The sequence below is a fragment of the Protomyctophum bolini genome (assembly GCF_963924005.1).
Source record: "Protomyctophum bolini genome assembly, chromosome: 21".
Lineage (NCBI taxonomy): Eukaryota > Metazoa > Chordata > Actinopteri > Myctophiformes > Myctophidae > Protomyctophum > Protomyctophum bolini.
Window position 1 is genome coordinate 10,630,319 of NC_137882.1, and position 19,940 is coordinate 10,650,258.

Here is a 19,940-nt window from a genome sequence, read left to right on the forward strand (position 1 = left end):
ACCCCTCCTGGTGTGTGTGTGTGTGTGTGTGTGTGTGTGTGTGTGTGTGTGTGTGTGTGTGTGTGTGTGTGTGTGTGTGTGTGTGTGTGTGGGTATATATAATATACCAGTAAGACGCGCAAACGCGGGAAGCGAACGCAGCTGAGACCCTGCAGATCATGTCTGTCTGTCTGTCTGTCTGTCTGTCTGTCTGTCTGTCTGTCTGTCTGTCTGTGTGTCTGTCCCGCTGTTACTGTATATGTGGACCTGGCCCCTTTTGTGCCCATATATGGAGCTGAGTGGACCTGGCCCCTTTTGTGCCCATATATGGAGCTGAGTGGACCTGTCCCCTTTTGTGCCCATATATGGAGCTGAGTGATTGCTGATGCAACACACTCCATATTTGGATAGCGGGACAGACACACACACACACACACAGACAGACAGACAGACAGACAGACATGATCTGCTAGGTCTCATAGTAAGTGCTCACTGCGTTCGCAAATATCCCCCCCCCCCCCTCCCTTTGGAACCGGCCCTGGTGTAAAAGTGCTCAATATCTTGCCAGAGACATACTCCTTTTAATTATATATTTATGTTTCTCTTTGAAATGGGTGAGGACTCGAGGAGCACTGATAAAATTCTAATGCTACTTGCATCCATTACCATCCCATGCTAAGATCAGTCCCATCACAATTCCCTTCCTTTGTACTGTATAAAACAGTGATTCTCAAACCTTTTCATGTTAAAGACCCCCCAAAATTATTGTTAAAATGTTTCTAAAATACTCAAAATGTTTCACATTTCTTCAACATCTGTATAAATTAGCCGATGCACAAGCTCTAATTCAAATGGCCCATCTTTCCAGGGTGTACAGGGTTAAACTGATTGTGATGCTATAACTCATTTTAGTTTGGACTCCCCAATCCCCATAGCCCCATCAAGGACCCCTAGAGGTCCCCGGACCCAACATTCAGAACCACTGGTATAAAACATGGATTTCACAGCTGTAAAGTGAAAATAGCAATAACTGGAATGGAATGAGAAATGACGTGACAGGTCTCTATAGCTCTCCAGCAGACAGAGGGCGGTGACTATACTACGGCCTAAGGAATTATAATTTATGACTAATGCAGTAAATACATTCTAGGAGGACACACGAACCAGTTTTTCAAGCCTCCTTTTTTCAATGCAGAGAAATTTTAACATACCACTTTTTACGTCGAAAAGGATTCAAGGCCCCACATTAAAGTTGCTGTTTTTAATGCAAAAAAGTGAAATAGCCCCCTTCTACAAGTCTCTTAAATGTAATGCTGGTGTTTAATTTATCTTGAGAGCTTCCAATAAAACTGAATCATCATGCTGTCAGCCTGTCACCCTTTTGGACTTTTTGTGGTCCTAGTTTCCACGATACCCGCTGCCTGTCACACAGCCCTGCCCTGAGAGGGAACTGGGAACTGGGAACTGGGAACTAACTTTCAGGAAGTTAGTCTGTGGCAAAGACATAAGGGAGCATGACATGTAAATGTACTATACCACACCACAGACATGTGAATACAATCACATGCATGAACACACACACACACACACACACACACACACACACACACACACGCCCACACACACACACACCCACACACACATGGGTGGAGCTTGTCACGTGACTTTCAAGAAAGAAACTCTACGCTGAGATTCACCTGCCACTATATATGCGTATGCGTGTAGTGGACGCTGTAGAGCACTGTACAATGGACAGAAGAAACTGGTAAGTACTATTAAAGATCATTTATTTTATGGTTGTTTTGTGCCACATATGCTTGTCAACTTTGTCCAATTATATGAAATAGATCTACCTATTTCAAAACTATGTTTCATTAAACTGTGATTGGTATTATGTGAACAATTCACAATTAATCTACACTGCAGGGTCTGTATCTAGAAATAGATAAATAATAGATGTATAGATAGTTGTTAAATGAAATATATGTGAGGAAAGTTTTAAGAGTCAATGTATTAACGTGATCTAATCAAGGGATTTGAAAATGTCTCTCTGGTGAGTGTGATAAAAGCATTGCTGGGACATTGCAAGCTACAGTAGTAAATTAGATAAGCAACATTATGTCATGGTTTTATAACCCCTGTTGATAATCTTGCTTGTTATTTGTCCCATTGCACAGATAAAGCCAAGGGCACTGTGAGACATGAATGTAACAATTGCTTTAAGTTTAATTTGCACTTTTATTCATTAGTTATGTGAAGCACAAAAACATATAGTATCACTATCTTATGTTTATGATGCACAACTGTGCTTGTCTTTACAGATAGTCCAGAACCTGCAGCAATAAGACATCCAATGAGACACCAAGGAAACAAACACGGAACCATCTCAAACCACTTGACACATCTACATTCGATAAACAACAAAACCTTCAACAGAAACAGCAACCAGAATGCCAGGCTATAGCTACAATAGACTGCGATGGATATTAGCCTTAACTGGAATGGTTCTCTATGTTGTGGACATTGGGTCAGATGTCGGGCTGGGGCTGGAGTATTTTAGAGACGGACATTATGCATGGGGTGGGCTGACTCTTGCGTTTGTACTGACTGGGCTGGTTGGGACTCAAGCCTTCAGCTATGCCTGGTATAGTGATGAGATACAAGAAGCGTTACAAGATAATACCCCAGATGATTATATCCTAATATCATCTATGACTGACGTATCAGGGATGTCCAGAAATTCATGTTTTGGCCTCCATCTATTTGGCATGGGCATCTTCACCAGGTATGAGACCCAAAATGATGATGATGATGATGATGATGATGACAAAGATGCTGCTGTTGCAGCTTTGACCACAATAATGAATGTTCCTGACTACTGTAAACAACACATTTTTGGTACATAATACCAAGATATATTCTTCTCAAGCAGCACAAACTACTGCAAGTCTACACCCTGTTGGTTGACTATGATTGGTATGTGAGCCATGCTGCTAGGGAATGATTGTATCTGTAGCAACTGGATGGATTGCATTGTGTACTGCATTTCAAATGCAGACATCTGGAAGAATCTTGAGAGTAAACATGCTTTCTAAGTTGCCTCTCCACTGTTTATGCCTGTCCACTGTTAGGTATTATTGCCTGCTGAAGAAAGGGTTTCCTGTGGTGTGGAAGAAGACGAAGAAGACACCTGATTATGAGAAGAAAATCACCCAGCAGCACAAGATTCTGGTTGACATGGCTACTGATCTGAGCATGCTCATCATGTTTGAGGCATTCCTGGAGGGCTCCCCCCAGCTCATACTCCAGGTCTATATCATGCTGCAACGTGATACAGAGCCATCCATCTTGCGGTGTGAGTACTAGTAAGATGCCTGAGGGCGAGAAGCGACCTCGCCATATATGGAGCGTGTCTTGAGTGTACAGGGTTTTATGAGGTCAGATCAACATATGGAATGTCAGAACAGGTCAGCTCCATATATAGAGATCTAAGGGTGTCTTGAGTGTACAGGGTTTGATGAGGGCCCAGGGCCAGGTAGGGCCGGGACTTAATTTTTGGGCCAACAGGGAGACATCGAAGAGGAAGGATGGATGGGGAAGGATCAACATATGGAACAGGTTCTGACATATACTGTATCCATATACTAATATTGATGACATAGCTTAATCCCTGATGATGTCATAGTAATGTTATGGGGATTTTGAGTGATAAACGCATGATTTCATAGTTACAGTAACTGCAATAATGTACTGTGGTAATTGTTCAGTATAAATCAACACACTTGTCTAAATGAGTCTCACTATCCATAGGCCTATATTCAGAATTTGGTGGCACCATCAACAAAACCAATGCAAGCTAACATTAGAGCTGTGCATGAAGGTGTGTGGCCATGTTGTGATTTAATTACGTAATAGGTACAGCAGGGTACCAGCACTCACTTTTTATCCAGCATGCTGCTGCTGCTGCTGCTGGGGTGGATACCTTTAATAAAACAAAGAATCCTAAATGGATAAAAAGTGAGTGATAATATTCCTTTCTATAGACAATTCCTACCAGAACCTTCTTATACTGTGAACTATACTCGGCTTCTCCTCTCTTCAATAGGTAAAGGCCCAGGGTGACATACAGACACACACACAGCCTCATCGTCATCATTGCAATAGCTTCCTATATCAACTAATAACTTTGATCATATCTGTTACCTTTCAGATGTAACCACAGCACTATCCTTCTGCAGCATCGCCTGGGCTTTGGTGGATTACCAGCGCTGGCTGCGCAGATCCCAACCCCAAGTCAAAGAGATGCCATGTGGCTTCCCATTAGTCTTCTACCTCCTCTACAAACTCTTTACTATCACCGCCCACATCCTCAGCTACTGCCTGCTCCTCACACTGAGCATCTACAGTGCCGTGGCCATTGCTTTCATCTGGCTTCTGGGGACAATCTGGGCCTGCCTTCTTAAAACGGACTTCTGCGGACAATGGACAAAACTTGAGTGGGTCTACAGGGCGATGATAGGAGTCGTCCTCACATTCAGCTTTTTCAATGCCAAAGGAAAGGACACCAAATTACCAATGATTTTCTATTACTTGTTGCACTTCATCTTAAACACTTTGGCTCCGACACTGCTGGTAGTGATCAAGCCAGAGGTGTATAGAAGTAAGTATTTTTTGCCAGTCACTTGGGTGATCTTTGGAGGTACAGTGCTCGGGTTGATCTGTCTTTGTGTTTACTATGCTGGCCTGCATCCCAGTAGAAATCAGAGGGCGGTAGATGAACCGGATGGCCTGGAACAAACAATACAAACAGCTGCCATGCGGAGAATGGGGAACTTCATGCAACCTTGATATGGATCCTTCTTCCACAATAATGACTATAAATTTTTTTTTAAAGATATATTTTTTGTGGCTTTCGCCTTTATTTTCTTTTTTATAGAGGGATAGGTAGGCTGACAGGAAATGGGTAGATAGAGATGGGGGGGTGACACGCAGTAAAGGCCGTCGGGATCGGGAGTCGAACCCGCGGCACACTGCCAGACTGGATTACCAGCCAATCACTATATTATTATGAGAGAGCACAACAGGCATACAGTGCTGCTGAAGCTTAAACTGTGTACAATCGAAGTGTTCTTTCTGCTCATTGACTATGACTTATAAGGCCAGCCAAAAGCGTTATTTTGAAAGTTAGCTACCGGTAACTTATGTAATACATTCAGTGTGTAAATCTAATCATTAACAGAAATGTCTGTGTGGCGTGCGTGACCACACGCGTGCACACACACACACACACACACACACACACACACACACACACACACACACACACACACACACACACTTTTAACTGTAAAGCTGCAACTGCAAGTCATATATTTAACACAAGGTGGCACTACTGGCTAGATTGACACTTTTGAAACAAGTTGATGTAGTAGTCTATGACAGACATAGGCCTACTGTATGGTGTTATTCATCACCACTACAGGGCCAACATGATAATGATTAGAGATTGTATCTTCCATTTTTATTATTCCAGGGTTACCAATTCATGATCTCAAAATACAGCATAGAGAGAGGATTATCTGGTAATGAGGCAGCTTGATGTACTGTACAAGTAAACCCCCTGGACATGATGTACAAGCCCCTGAACAACCCCCTGATATACCCTATTCGGGCGTATCAGAGGCACCCACGGGACACATAAACAAATCGGTGGGGTTAATCATCATCATCTTTCGGGGAGGAATAAAAAACGACACATCTAATAATACATGGTTACTGTTGTGTCAGTAACCATGACTTAATTGTGTCTGTTGTGTCGGGCCCACTGTCGTCACCTGCCTTTGAGGAGCCCCCACTGGCCGGGAGGACCTGGAGGGCCTCCGTCCTACTCCTCCCGCCAGGTGCCACCCCAGCCCGTAAGAGTACATGCAGTGACAAATATCACTCTCCACACTCTTCCCTCTTCCCCTTCTCTTTAGACCAGCGGTTCCCAAACCTTTTTGGCCATGCACCCTCTGTTACCTCCCGACCTAACTGATGCACCCCCTGTTACCTCCCAACCTAGCTGATTCACCCCCCACATGGAAATATAAATTGCATAAGCTATATAGAGACGTATATTTCCTTTGTATCCACATACCTGAATATGGCATATATGCAGCATATAGGCTATATTCTGCATTACTTGCATAATATGTTAATATATTTAAAATAAAACCATAGCACCACCATTAGACTTTTCATGTTGCGCACCCCCTAGAAGGCGCTCGCGCACCACAAGGGGTGCACGCACCATAGTTTGGGAACCACTGCTTTAGACAGAAGACTAAATAAGGAGGAAATAACATCACTATATGAATGACTTCTGAGGTCATCAGTTTAACGCCACAAAACATTTGCCAAAAAGAAAATGTATGAAAAACTAAAGGTACCCCAGTTGAACTGTGCTTATATCAATGTTAAAACAAAACAAAAGGCCCTTCTTGACTATTATGATTTAATGGGGTATGTAATTATGGGACTTGGTGATAAACATTGATTTTACTGCCCTCTTCTGGCCAGCCACTTTTCCAAGGAAAAACCATGAGCAGAGGACGCTGTACGTGATGAGGTCCTCATCATGGCATCAGCAAACAAATCAGTCAGCTCTATATGGGCACAAAAGGGGGACATGGCAACCCTCTCCACTTGACTCTAACGTATTGGTGCTTTATTGTGCATACTCAGACACAGACAGACATGCATGCATGTACACTTAGGCACGCTCAGGCGTGCGCTCAGGCTTGCACACACACACACACACACACACACACACACACACACACACACACACACACACACACACACACACACACACACACACACACACACACACACACACTTCACAAGTGTAATTAATGTGCTGTATTTGTTGTTGTATTTGTTATTTTCCATACCTATATTATCTTTGGTGAGAACCACATATAAGCCCTCCTTGGGTTTCTTTTCTAACCTGCACATGTTTCTTTTTTTATTGACGTTACCTTTTTTGTACTGTTTTTATTGTGCTAATAAACTAAAGTAAACATCAGAGATCTGGGCATAAAAGGGACTCTCCATATTTGAGCATAAAGGGGACAGATACATAAATCTCCATATATGGGCATATCAGCATGCTCATATATGGGCATATACTGATGACATCAGACCTTTAGTTATGTAATGAAGGCTTGTAATATGGTTTGTTTGGACGAATGCCATGTTGCAGCAAGTTTGGAATGCTATGGTTAATGGTTGCCATCTCTGCTGCCCTGACATCATAGCAACTCCATACTCCATCCATATACTCCATACAGTATATGGATCCGGTGGAGACATCTAGTGTTGACATCATGCTGATGTGAAACTCCAGCTCAATGTGACATCAGAGAGCCAAACAAGGGTTCGGGGTCGCGGCACGCCATGAGCAGTGTTTCATAAAGCAGTGTTTCCCCCGAATCTGCACTTATCTAAATAATTCTCAATAATATCTTATCAATCAACCTTCAAGACTCTAGACCAGCCTCCCACCAGGAGAGAGTCCAGCACTGTACACACCAGGCTATTAGGCCTTACAACCCAACCTCTGCCGTGTACAGGCCAAACTCTTCTTAATCACAAGGGACTCAGTTAAGTTCTTATCCAACGCCGATCAAACTAAATAAAACTTCTACTACTAAAGTTGGGATATGCATGTAAGAAAGACCAAACTGATTCCTCACATCATGACACTCTACACTACAGGAATTTACATTGACCAACATTCAACTGCCTGCTAACCAACTGACATGGTTAGCAATCAACATACTATTAAATGCATTATGAAAACGTCTTGACATCTTGAATTATGTAGTTGGTTTAGATCAGTGTTTCCCAGTAGGGCTGCAACAGTTAATTGAATGAATCAATTGTAAAAAGAAAAAAGAAAGAAAGAAAATAAATGTGAATCAATAGTTTAATAATCGTTTAGTAATCAATCCCTATTCGGGGGAATGTGAGGGCTTATTACCAATTCACCATTACACTGTTACACTGTTTTTGACATCTAACCATAGTCTTTTGCTTCCCTGTCTCTTTTCCCCAGGCCGATGTCAGCCAGTCATCGTTTAATACAATCAGCCAAGAAAAAACAAGGCATGAGTGTAAATGTATGTAAGCAGTGTGACAAGACCTTCAGGAGCTTGAGCTTGCTGACAAGACACATCCGTACCCACACAGGAGAGAGACCATTCAGCTGCGAACAGTGTGACAAGTGTTTCAGACAGTTAGGTACACTGACAAAACACCATCTTACCCACATGGAAGAAAAACCTTTCACCTGTAAACAGGAAAAGTGTGGCAAGTCCTTCAGCCCTGCACAGATGCCCCACACGCGCATACCCACACAGGCGAGAGACCCTTTCACTGCAAACACTGTAAAAATAGTTTCTCCCAGTCAGGTAACCTGAAAATACACAAACGTATCCACACAGGAGAGAGACCTTACCACTGTGAAAAGTGTAACAAGAGTTTCAACCAGTCAAGTGCTCTGACTACACATAAGAAGAAACACACAAACTGAACTTTATTTTTGCGCCTTCACCATTGTGTTGAAACTAATAGATAAGGGTTTCATGAAATAATGTGGAGTTTGTGCAATTTTCTCAACAGCTTTTGAGGAATCTGCTATTGAGTGCCTGTGTAATTTGATATAACTCTTTAATGTCATTTAGACACATAACTTCTAAATGAGCCGGCTGGTGCCTTATCTTCAAACATACTGTAGCACTACATTAAAGTTATGTTTGTTTTTTCAAATTCTGTCAATTACAATTTAGTAGCAAAAGTTATTCTTGTATATTAAGGCCACCAAAAAGTTAAAATAAATACTCTTCAAACCACAAATTCAATGTGTAATTTCGTGATGAATGCAACAACAGTGATTCTTCCTCAATATAGCGTTGAGTTTGATTACTTTCACTGTGAAAAAACAAATTATTATTATTATTCAGTTTCCTCATCATCTTCATCTTCTTCTGAAAGTTATCATCTTTATCTTCCTCGTGTCATCATCTTCTCATAGTCATCTTCTGTGCTTTCTGCTTTCATTTCCGTTTGTTGCTATTTAGCGATATGGGCATCTCTTTTCTGTAACATGTTTTCTTTTACGGGGTGTAAAGTAGTTAGCCCCACGCCCAACCCCCAACCTGGAGGTCCAGGTGCTGCTTTTCGTCGGACCTCTCCCCATAGACGATCTTGACTTTGCTATGAACTTGCTCTTCTATCCCACACCCAACATCAAATGCAGGAGAAGACAAACATATAGTCTCAGCCATCTGAACACGCCTTGGCCTCACCATCCACAGAGGAAAGGTCCTTAAAATAAACACTGACAACGTTACTCCCATCACATCCCACTAGAGGAGGTGGAGAGCTTTACCTATCTAGGCAGTATCATGGACAAACTGGGCGGGACAGACGCTGACGTGAAAGTTAGGATGGGAAAGGCAAGAGCAGCTTTCCACCATGGCTGAAGAATGTCTGGGGATCCTCAGATCTTCCCAAAAAAACAAACAACAACAACATCTTTAACTTCAAAGCCTGTTCTGCTGTATGGAGCAGAAACTTGGAGAACAACTGTTAACACCATGAAGAAAATCCAGACTTTCATAAACACCTTCCTGAGAAGAATCCTCCGAATCCACTGGCCTAACACAATCAGCAACCTGGAACTGTGGCAGCAATCAGGCCAACACCCTGTGGAAGAAGAAATACTACAAAGACGCTGGCGATGGATTGGCCACACCCTTCGCAAGCCGGCATCTAGTATCACAAGATAGTTACGCCCCGGGCCCAGGCAGTGGCGTAACCGTCTGGGCACCGGACTGGTAATCCAGTCGCAGTGTGCCGCGGGTTCAACTCCCGAGCCCAACACGGCCTTTACTGCATGTCTTCCCCCATCTCTCTCCCGTTTCCTGTCAGCCTACTGTCTGTCCCTTCAAAAAACCAATAAAAGGCGTAAGCCGCAAAAAAAATATCTTAAAAAAAAAAAAAAAGATAGTTAGTTAGTTCTGGAACCCACGAGGGAGAAGGAAAAGGGGCAGACCAAGAAACACCTGGTGGCGTGACCTAGATGTAGATGTGAAGAGATCTGGCCATACATGGGGACAGCTGGAGAGAATGGCCCAGGACCGGGATGCCTGGAGAGCTCTTGTTCGTGGCCTATGCCCAAGGTTGGGCGATAGGCGTAAGTAAGTAAAGTAAGCATCTCCTTTAACGGAAATTGTTTCATTGAACTCAGCTGCCTGTGTACTGGTTTTGACCATGCCAGTAATCATCCTTTTAATCATTATATCCTTTGAGCTTCCCTTTCCTCCCATAATGATGTGTGTTCATTACACATATTTATTAACCACTTTCAACCTGTCATCCTTATTTTTCTTTTTTTTTATTACAAAAATAGTAGCTTGTAGATTGCAATTTTTGTTTTCAATTGGGCTTAAGCGGTTAAATAAACCTACCCCTCTCAACTACCAAACATTGATTCTTGGTCATGAGTGGCAGCTAAAATGTTCTCCCCACCCAAGAAATGATGAACACAGGGGTCATTGACGAGCTAACTAGGAATAACAAACCGGGGCTAATTTTGTTTTGACTACCATCAAAATATTGTGCAAGTCAAGCTGTAGAGCTGAGGACACCGTTTCCTCCGAGCTGGGGCAGGGGAGGATGGCGCGTGCACTGTGCTTGACTGGCCCACTGTGAGCTCACCTGGGAGGAACGCTGACAAACCACAGGGTCCACAGACCACAACGGTAGTTGGCTCTCAAATAAACGAAGGCTTCCCCCCCTCCCCTCATTTAACTCTGCCAAACCTGGGGCCTTTTGACTTGTTTATTTAAAGGGGCCACTTTCACTTTCATCTGTCAGTTGCCTTCTGTCAAAGGTACTCTATAAAATGGCAAATCTAGGCGAGGAACTTCTGTTGGATCGGAGTTTTACATCACATTGCCCTGCAATGGACAGTACAGCTCTTCAATTCTTGTTCTATATTGACCCAGACAGAGCTATTCTTGCACAGAAGATGAGATTTGAGACCAGGAACAATAATAACACTGGTGCCGGGTCATTCCACCTGTAGAGAACTCCCTGTCTATGGCTCTTCATTAAAAAATAAAATGAAACAAGACTTTGTCATCTGAGGGGCAGATGATGAATGCTTTCCTTTCAGTGTACTGTATATTTCCATGGTTTCAGTGGTCTAATGCAGTGTAAACCTGCCAGGGAGAGGGATTTTATTGGGAGGGGAAGATGCATTATTTTGTCCTGAAGCCCTCTGCCCCCTTTCTCTCTCTGGCTGCAGATGCCTCTGGCTGTGACTCACCCCATAGCCCTGCCAGGGACCAGTCACAACCCATTGAGATGAGAAGTGTTGAGTAAAGCATTACCTCCCTCTCTCGAGGAGAAAACAAGCAGAGAAAACTCTGGCACTGACAGCCATTCGGTAATTTCCACTTCTGGCACTGAGAGTTTAATACCTAGTAATCTCTCACTCTGATCTCACTATAATGCACCTCCAGAGGGCCTGGACAGTATGGTGAAAATCTGAGAAAATAATAGCAAATCAAAGATGATTACACAAGACAGTCAGAGATTAATCCAATACAGTACACTGTTGGCCTTCGTTTATTGCAGCAAGAGGGATCAAGGGCTTCATGCTGACTGTTGATCACCGGGTACATCTTGCATGAGAACATGCACAGATATGTACGCACACACGCAAACACGCACACACACATGCACACACACACACACACACACACACACACACACGCACTAACAACTATCAAAATACTACTTCGTTTGAATAAGAGGCTCTTGGGTCTTAACCATTGCCAGTCTCTGACCCCTCTATAGCCATCACTAGACCTACTGCTTTTCACCGAATCTTATCTATTTGTTTTCCATCACCACTTCCTGTAACACACGGTCAGGAGCGGGGCATTCCAGCGCACGGCCGTACCCACAATTTGTACAGACACAATAAACCCCGGAGAGGCAGGCTGTTTTTCATTAGGGCTTCAAAGTCCATATAAACCATGATTAATGAAGCCCTGAGATGTAGTATGTCTTTAATTATTATGACTTGACTGCTGCACCAGCGCCTCAGATGCATTAGCAGTGCCGGCGATCTGTACACGTCTGCCTGGCTCATTCTGACATGGACCCTTTGCCTCATTCCTGGAGAATTCCCTAAAATTGGGACTTAAGGGGGTTGGGGCGGAGAGAGAGTGGTACATGCCCCCCCCCCCCTCTTTTGCAATGGCACAGAAGTTTCTTTAATCACTGTACACGCACGCTAACAAATGAGTTTGGGCAGTGACAGATTGGAGAGCGGGCCAAGGCTAATTACATGCAGTGGGTTGCTGTGTGATCAGAGGGTGGCATTGCATTACCCAGAAGGCTCTGTAAATAAAGCCCTCATGCAATGAATGAGGATACTGTAAAAATGCATTACGCCGCCGAGCACAATGTGCCTAGCCATTGTTACTGTTTGGACCTCTGCCCCAGAGTACCTAGCTGGCATACTGTGAGAAAGACTATAAATGGAAAGGCAATCTGGGCTGGAGCAGAAATAAAAGTGAGGTCAGTTGTTGCTATAAAGCTGACAAGAGGCACTGATTTGTAGGCCTGTGTTGCCTGGCTGTGTGTATACACAGAATCAACTTCAGGTAGGGCACCTCCGATGCGGGAGTGGATCCATGACTCACACTTGTTTCTTATTCTTATTTTTAATAGGCACTTTGTCACCTGCAATCCCAATAGGTGGCAAGGGAATATTAATAGCTAGACAGACTGCACTGCACACAGTAAAGGCATGGCTACCACCTTAGTAAGGTTGTAGTAACTGTGAAATAAGAATAGGCCCTGCAAAATTTAAATTACACTTTTGATTTATTGTTTTACCACTTAAGCCCTATACTTTTTAGTATGATGAACAGCGAAAATAGCTGATCTACGTGCTCTGAGTCACAACGGGTCATATCGCAAATGGCAATGCATTGTTTGCTTAGCCTATAGGCTATTTGAGAATTATTGAATATTTGAGTGGCGATAGCCCCTCTTATGTCCCGCTTTTGGTGTGTGTGTGTGTCGCAAAATTTGTCCAAACACAAACATTAAATGCCATTGACAATGAACAGATTTTTTTTTGTGTTTGTGCAAACACAAACATTGCGTAACACAAACATTGATGACGAAGGTGAGGATGAAATTGTGATTGGCCTCAATGAGATGATGTATGATAACAAGAGCGCCCCTCACTTCACACGGGTGTGATCGTTTTGCCTAAAATGACATGCCTAAAATAAGGACACCAGATTTAAAGTGTCTAATTTGTGCTATTGTTGTCAGCTGGAGTATAGTGTAAGGAAGGTCCAACACTGGGAGACAACATACATCGATACAGTGTATAATTGTACATGGAGAGCTGTTAGGGAGTTAGAGTCTGAATATCTTATTCTGTAACATTGGGGCTATATCACTCAGCTTGATTAACCACTTCCTCTTTGAAATCACATTTTATTCATTTCTAAGGAATGCAATGTGATTTAAAGTTAAAGGTTAAAGTCCTATACTATTTGTCACGAGATTTGTTCTCCAACCCTTGATGCTGAGTGCCAAGCAGGGAGGGTCCCATTTTTACAGTATTTGGTATGACCCAGCCAGGGATCGAACCCCGACCTCCCAGTTTCAGGGCGGACACTCTAAACACAAGGCCACTGAGCTGGTTTCAAAGAGGGCTGAACCAGGCTACCTATCGCCGCCCACATCCTAATAAGGAATGGTACTGTAGTGTACTGTAGTACTGTAGAGTAGAGTGCACAAAGATTTAAGTTGGATTAATTATTCCAAATGTATTACCAACAAACCAGTCTCAACTTGATAAACTGTTTATTATAAAAGTAATCAATTACCTTAGAATGACCTAAGACTCTTGAGATCCAGACAACCACCATCCAGCCAGCTCAAACTATAGCGATAGATTTCTAATTAACATCATGGAAACTCAAACGTGTTCCTTCTTGGATATTTCTCAGTACAGTATTCACAACTTTCTTTTACTGATTTGGAAACATTAATAGGATACAAGGTTTTTAAGGTGTGCTGATTTCACTCAATGCTTATTTCCAAACACCAGCTCAAATTAAAGGTCAACTTTCGCCCATCCTTGACCGTATTGTGGAATCAGATTTTCACAGTTAACCTCGCAATAGAACAATATGGACTGGACAGTTGGCAAAGTTGACCTTTAAAGCCACGAGAGGCTTCAAGCATTCAAAGGCCAATGAAATGAAATAGACAACAAGCCACTCTGCATGCACTGCACCCCAGCCTGCATTCAACAGGACAACAAAGCAAACATAGACTGGAAGCTCATTTGTATCATCGTCGTTCACAGCAGGTGGGTTGTTTCACAGTCGTGTTAATCTGTCCTAAATAGAGCATACAGACCTCATATGCTCTCTCTGCTGCTCACTCTCGCACGCACACACGCACGCACGCACACACACACACACACACACACACACACACACACACACACACACACCACAAGGAGATAGAAAACAGAAGCCATGTTTGTATTGGGCATGCTCCCGGTGCACACAGGATGATGGATTATAGAGTGTTCCTGTTTATTTATGCTGGGCTGGGCAGAGGGATATGGGCATGAATCTGGTGCATTTATCCGCCCCACGTAGGGTCCACACACAATCAGCCAGAAAATACAATTGTATGTTATGAATGGGCAACGGGGCTCGCCCACACCCACGTGCGCACGCACGCACGCACGCACACACACACACCTCCCATGGAAGGGGAAGCTTGTCTTGATTAACCTGGCCAGTGGAGCCCGACATGTTTTCCCTCATACGTCATGGCCTGTTCCCAGCGTGGCTCAGTGGAAGCCATCCATTCTAGTTTGTCTGCACTTTGTCTGTTTGAATCTTTTCCTAATCAGTATTTTTCAGCGACGTCGCACTGGCCCTGTCCAGGAAGTGATGAGTGATGACTGTCATGAAAAAAGGAGGTTTTACTCATTTCTTTCTCTCTCTCCCCTGTTGTTTTTCTTTTTCTTTTCCTTCTAACTACTGTAGTGAATAAAAAAGCAATTTGGATTATTATGGCAGAATAAAAACGTGGAATGAGTATTGTCAGTACGATTCACTGCGTAGCAAAAACTAAATTCCAGCAAGAAGCTTGCACGCACACACGCACGCACACACGCTCAGTTGCTCACACACACAGACACACACACACACACACACACACACACACACACACACACACACACACACACAGAGTACAGGAAACGGTCTTCAGATAAGAGTTGACAGAGGGAGGAGAGCATCAGCATGAGCCATGAAAACAGCGAGGACAGGAACACAGCATCTGTATCTGCTTGACCACGGCGACTGATGTTTCTCTTTCACAAAACGTCTCGTCGGGCCATATAGGACACACACTACAGCTTAATACCCCCTCCACAACACTCATATACGACACACACACTACAGCTTAATACCCCCTCCACAACACTCATATACGACACACACACTACAGCTTAATACCCCCTCCACAACACTCATATACGACACACACACTACAGCTTAATACCCCCTCCACAACACTCATATACGACACACACACTACAGCTTAATACCCCCTCCACAACACTCATATACGACACACACACTACAGCTTAATACCCCCTCCACAACACTCATATACGACACACACACTACAGCTTAATACCCCCTCCACAACACTCATATACAACACACACACTACAGCTTAATACCCCCTCCACAAACAACACTCATATACGACACACACACTACAGCTTAATACCCCCTCCACAACACTCATATACGACACACACACTACAGCTTAATACCCCCTCCACAACACTCATATACGACACACACACTACAGCTTAATACCCCCTCCACAACACTCGGTGTCACCCCAATATCAGTAGGACCACGGATCCTGGATGGAGAAAAAGATGCTATGCCTGATTATAACAGGAGGTCAGGTCTTTGATGCTGGTCTGGTGAAATTTGTTATACGTTAAGCCAGTGCTAATGTGATTATGGACATTGATCCATTAAATCTACTGTAAAAATGCAGCCTGCACTAGTTTTGAACTCGATACTGGGGAGAAACGTGAGAGGCACTGTGAAACATTAAAGACTCTTTGATGTAATATTTAACCCATCTGCAGCGGTCGAGGGGGGGAAATGTCCATAAAATGCATTTGGGTCCGGAGCGAGAGGGACAGGACGATGTGAGAAATTGGATGTGTGATTTTCTCTCTGGTCTCTCGCGGTGCCGTGGCAGTGGGCATGAAAAGGGACAACTGCCCGCCACGATTACCCCCGGAGGACTTTTTATCCGGGCAATAAAACCAGGCTCTCGGTGCCCCGCCGTGGAACGCCCCCGCCTGCCAGGATCAGACATAAGTCTCAGAGGACTTTGCGAGCGCCTGTCACCCCCTCCTCTTCTGCCACGGGTAACAAGGGCATGGTTTTACTCCAAGCATATACTAATGCGGGGGACTAGTCTTGCATGTGCTTTTGCATGCATGATGTCTGTGCGTTGCTATTCGTGAATATGTAAGTTCATTACTCAGCATGTGTAATATATAGCGGCAAGTCAGGATATGTAATGGTCTAACAACGGTTTACGATTCTTTCAACCTGTTAAGAATAACCAACATTTAATGCGTTGTTGTTCAAGTCCCACCTTCACTTTCCCTCCAAATGGTACATACTGTCAATCAATCAATCAATCAAACTAGCACGTATAAAACAACCGAAGTTGACCAGAGTGCTTCACAACAAAAGACAACAATAAACAAATTCAAATACTATACAGTGCCTAAAAAGGTTAAAATCAGTTCACATTAAAAGCAAGGGAAAAAAGGTGCGTTTTGAGAAGGGATTTGAATATATTAATTGATTGAGCAGCTCTAATATGGGGGGGGGGAGGTTGTTCCAGAGCTTAGGGGCTGCCACCGCAAAAGCGCGGTCACCTCTTGTTCTGAGGGTGCGTGATGTTGGCACAGTCAGCAATGACTGGTCCGCAGACCTCAGAGCTCTGGTGGGGTAGTATTGATGTATAAGTTCGGCCATATATGGTCTCCTTTGGATATATTATAATGACCTATACATACCTACACCATATATATATATATGTATATAGTGTATGTATATAGTTATATAGAAAAACTCGAATATATGTATATATTCTTTTCTTTCTTTCTTTTTTCTAAAAATAATAATAATAATTGAATATGGATGTGTGATATACATTAAATAGAATAGTAGTGCTAGACATGGTCAAGGAATAATCAGACAATACATTTAAACGGATCAGTGAGCAAAATCTCTGCTTTTTCCCCCCTTTGTTTGAGTGCGTATACCGGCCTACAGGGACTTCCCAGTCAGAAATTGGTGTCAAATAAAACCGTAAACTGCATGTTTTCATTTATGCACATGGGTAGAACTTTATCAACTTCCTCCATTTAGAAAGGTAAAAACACAGAAGTGAGATCAGATTAGCATCGAGGGGCCGTCCGTCTGTCTGCGCTCTTGCGGGTGTCAAAAGGCTGTCAGTGCAGGGTCTCCCTGGGATGTCTGCGGGGCACGGTCTTTCACTCTGGCCCATAATGCAACAAAGGTGTGGTGACTGAGTAATCTCCTTAAACAGGGTCCCTGGTGAAACCAGGGGTTCAGTCCCGCGGCCCGGAGCCACTAACGCTCTGTTCAGAGGGGAGGAAACTATGGTCTGTTCCAGCCCCCATTCAGATCCCAACCCAGATAAAAACACACCAGTGACATCATCGTCTCCCCCTGTTAAAAAAAGAAGAATCCCAGCGGTCCCCCTTATTAGCATGTGCAGTGTAGCGGGCAGCGGGAATAATAATGTGTTCTCCCTCTCACACTGACCGGGCTGTTTGGGCCGAAACCACAAAGCCTGAGTCAGCAGCCAAGCTAAATAACAGTCAGGGTGGAAGATGGTCGAAGCATCACAATTAGAGATAGTTTATTTTGTATGCTGCCCATGCCAAAGGGAACTCAGTTATAGGCTATAATTTGCGCCAAAGATGTTTGAGAGTTTATGCTGTTGGAGAAATCCGTGCAAGGTTTCTGAAGTTCTTGGAGATGTGGGAGGCTGGGTGAACGCTTGGTAAAGGAGCAGCGTGTTATTCTAGATGTCTACGAGGCCTGGAGAGCATTCAAAAGAGTTGGTGCAAATCTCAATACCTCAAGGCAGGCATTTATACATGCAGAGAGAGTGTGTGTGTGCGTGTGTGCGTGCGTGCGAGATGGAGAGAGATGGAGGCATAGAGAGAGAATTCGGGTGAAACTTCCACCGTGGAAATAAGAGCTTGTTATTCGAAAGCCACTGGAGGAACTCTGCAAACTCTCCCCAGGGCTCCAATATTAACAAACTACTCTGTGATAGGAGCTGTAACTGTGACTTATGATTATTATTGATCATTTTACGAACGCTGTGAAGCGCAGGTATGGTTTATGCCACTCCAGGGTCCTCTCATGGCTGCTGGACTCAACCATATAGACCCTGGGAGGGCCCCGAGTTCAGGCAGACCCCCCACTCCATCCCCCCGCACCCTATCCAATCGCACGCGCACGCATGCACGCACACACACATACACACACATGCACACACACACACACACACAAACACACACACACACACACACACACACACACACACACACACACACACAGGATCATTATGAGGCTCCCACAGCACCTGTATAGCAGGCAGTGCCCCTCAGGGTTGTTGGCTTATTTATGTGGCTTATAGGGCCCTGGGCTGCTGCTGCAACCCGAGGGTGAGATGGGGTCGAGAGAGGAAGGCACAAACCTTAAGGTGACTTTAAGGTTGCTAAGGATACACACACAGTCAACCAACCAGTGACAGTCGTGGACAGACCCCGAGGATTCATTAATAAGGTGAAACACTATATGTCCCCCCCCCCCACCCCCTAACTGTTAAACAGTCCCACGTGCCATTGACAGAAATACTGTATGCTGTCATGAGTAGACTTCAGTGCATCTATCCAGCTCATTTAGAAGTGGGTAAAATATACATTTTATTCTGTCTACAAATTTGTGAAAATAACTTTAATACGGTAAATATGTTTGTCCGCAGGACACCGGGTTTAAGTTAATTGTAGAGTTCTTTGAGAATGATAAAATGTTATCAAACGAGTTATCATATTACACTTCCTTCAACTACTGTTTAGTTTAGTGCATGTATCATGTGCATGTTACTCTCTTTGCCCAGCAGATGGCGATATATATGCATGAAAACGATGCACACTGCATACAGGCCGAGGGCAGAGGCCTTGCAGAGGTTTGTTATTGACGGCCCTTCTCTAAGCAGAGGCCATTGGTCAGAAAGACACTTGATACGGCGTCATTACCGTCATAGCCACTCCGTGCTAATTAGACTGGCGACCCAAGCTTTATTTGGTGAGTTACACAAGCGAAATGCTCTTTGCCTAATTACCTCTATTAATAAATCGGCCTACCAGACTACTAGGCTACACCATATGTATTGTTTTAAAGACAATATGCCTCTAACTCATGTTACTCCGTTGGAGAAGCAAGCCTAAGCATTGATGTTAAAATATCCTAAGTAAATCAAGGTTCTGTTTTTCTATCTAAAAGGGACAAAATGCTATTTGGTAAAGTTTGGTGCACAAAATGACCAAAAACAAAAATACAATAAATAGAATAAACAACAATAATAACAATAAAGATCATAACAAGAATACGAAAAAGAATGGAATAAAAAATTTAAAAAGAATAAGAATAATGGAAATAATTGTATAGGCTATATTCTTTTTCAAATAAATAGAAACA

At 43.5% G+C, this 19,940-nt stretch overlaps 1 protein-coding gene across 1 annotated transcript; it reads left to right on the plus strand.

Annotated features, from left to right (window-relative positions):
- Positions 1–1,703: 1,703 nt before the first annotated feature.
- xkr9 (XK, Kell blood group complex subunit-related family, member 9) lies at positions 1,704–5,275 on the plus strand. Its single transcript, XM_080793641.1, has 4 exons — positions 1,704–1,744; positions 2,301–2,764; positions 3,111–3,334; positions 4,190–5,275. The coding sequence occupies exons 2-4, from the start codon at positions 2,430–2,432 to the stop codon at positions 4,825–4,827; spliced, it is 1,197 nt and encodes a 398-aa protein (XP_080649767.1). The 5' UTR covers positions 1,704–1,744; positions 2,301–2,429; the 3' UTR covers positions 4,828–5,275.
- The last annotated feature ends 14,665 nt before the right edge of the window (positions 5,276–19,940 follow it).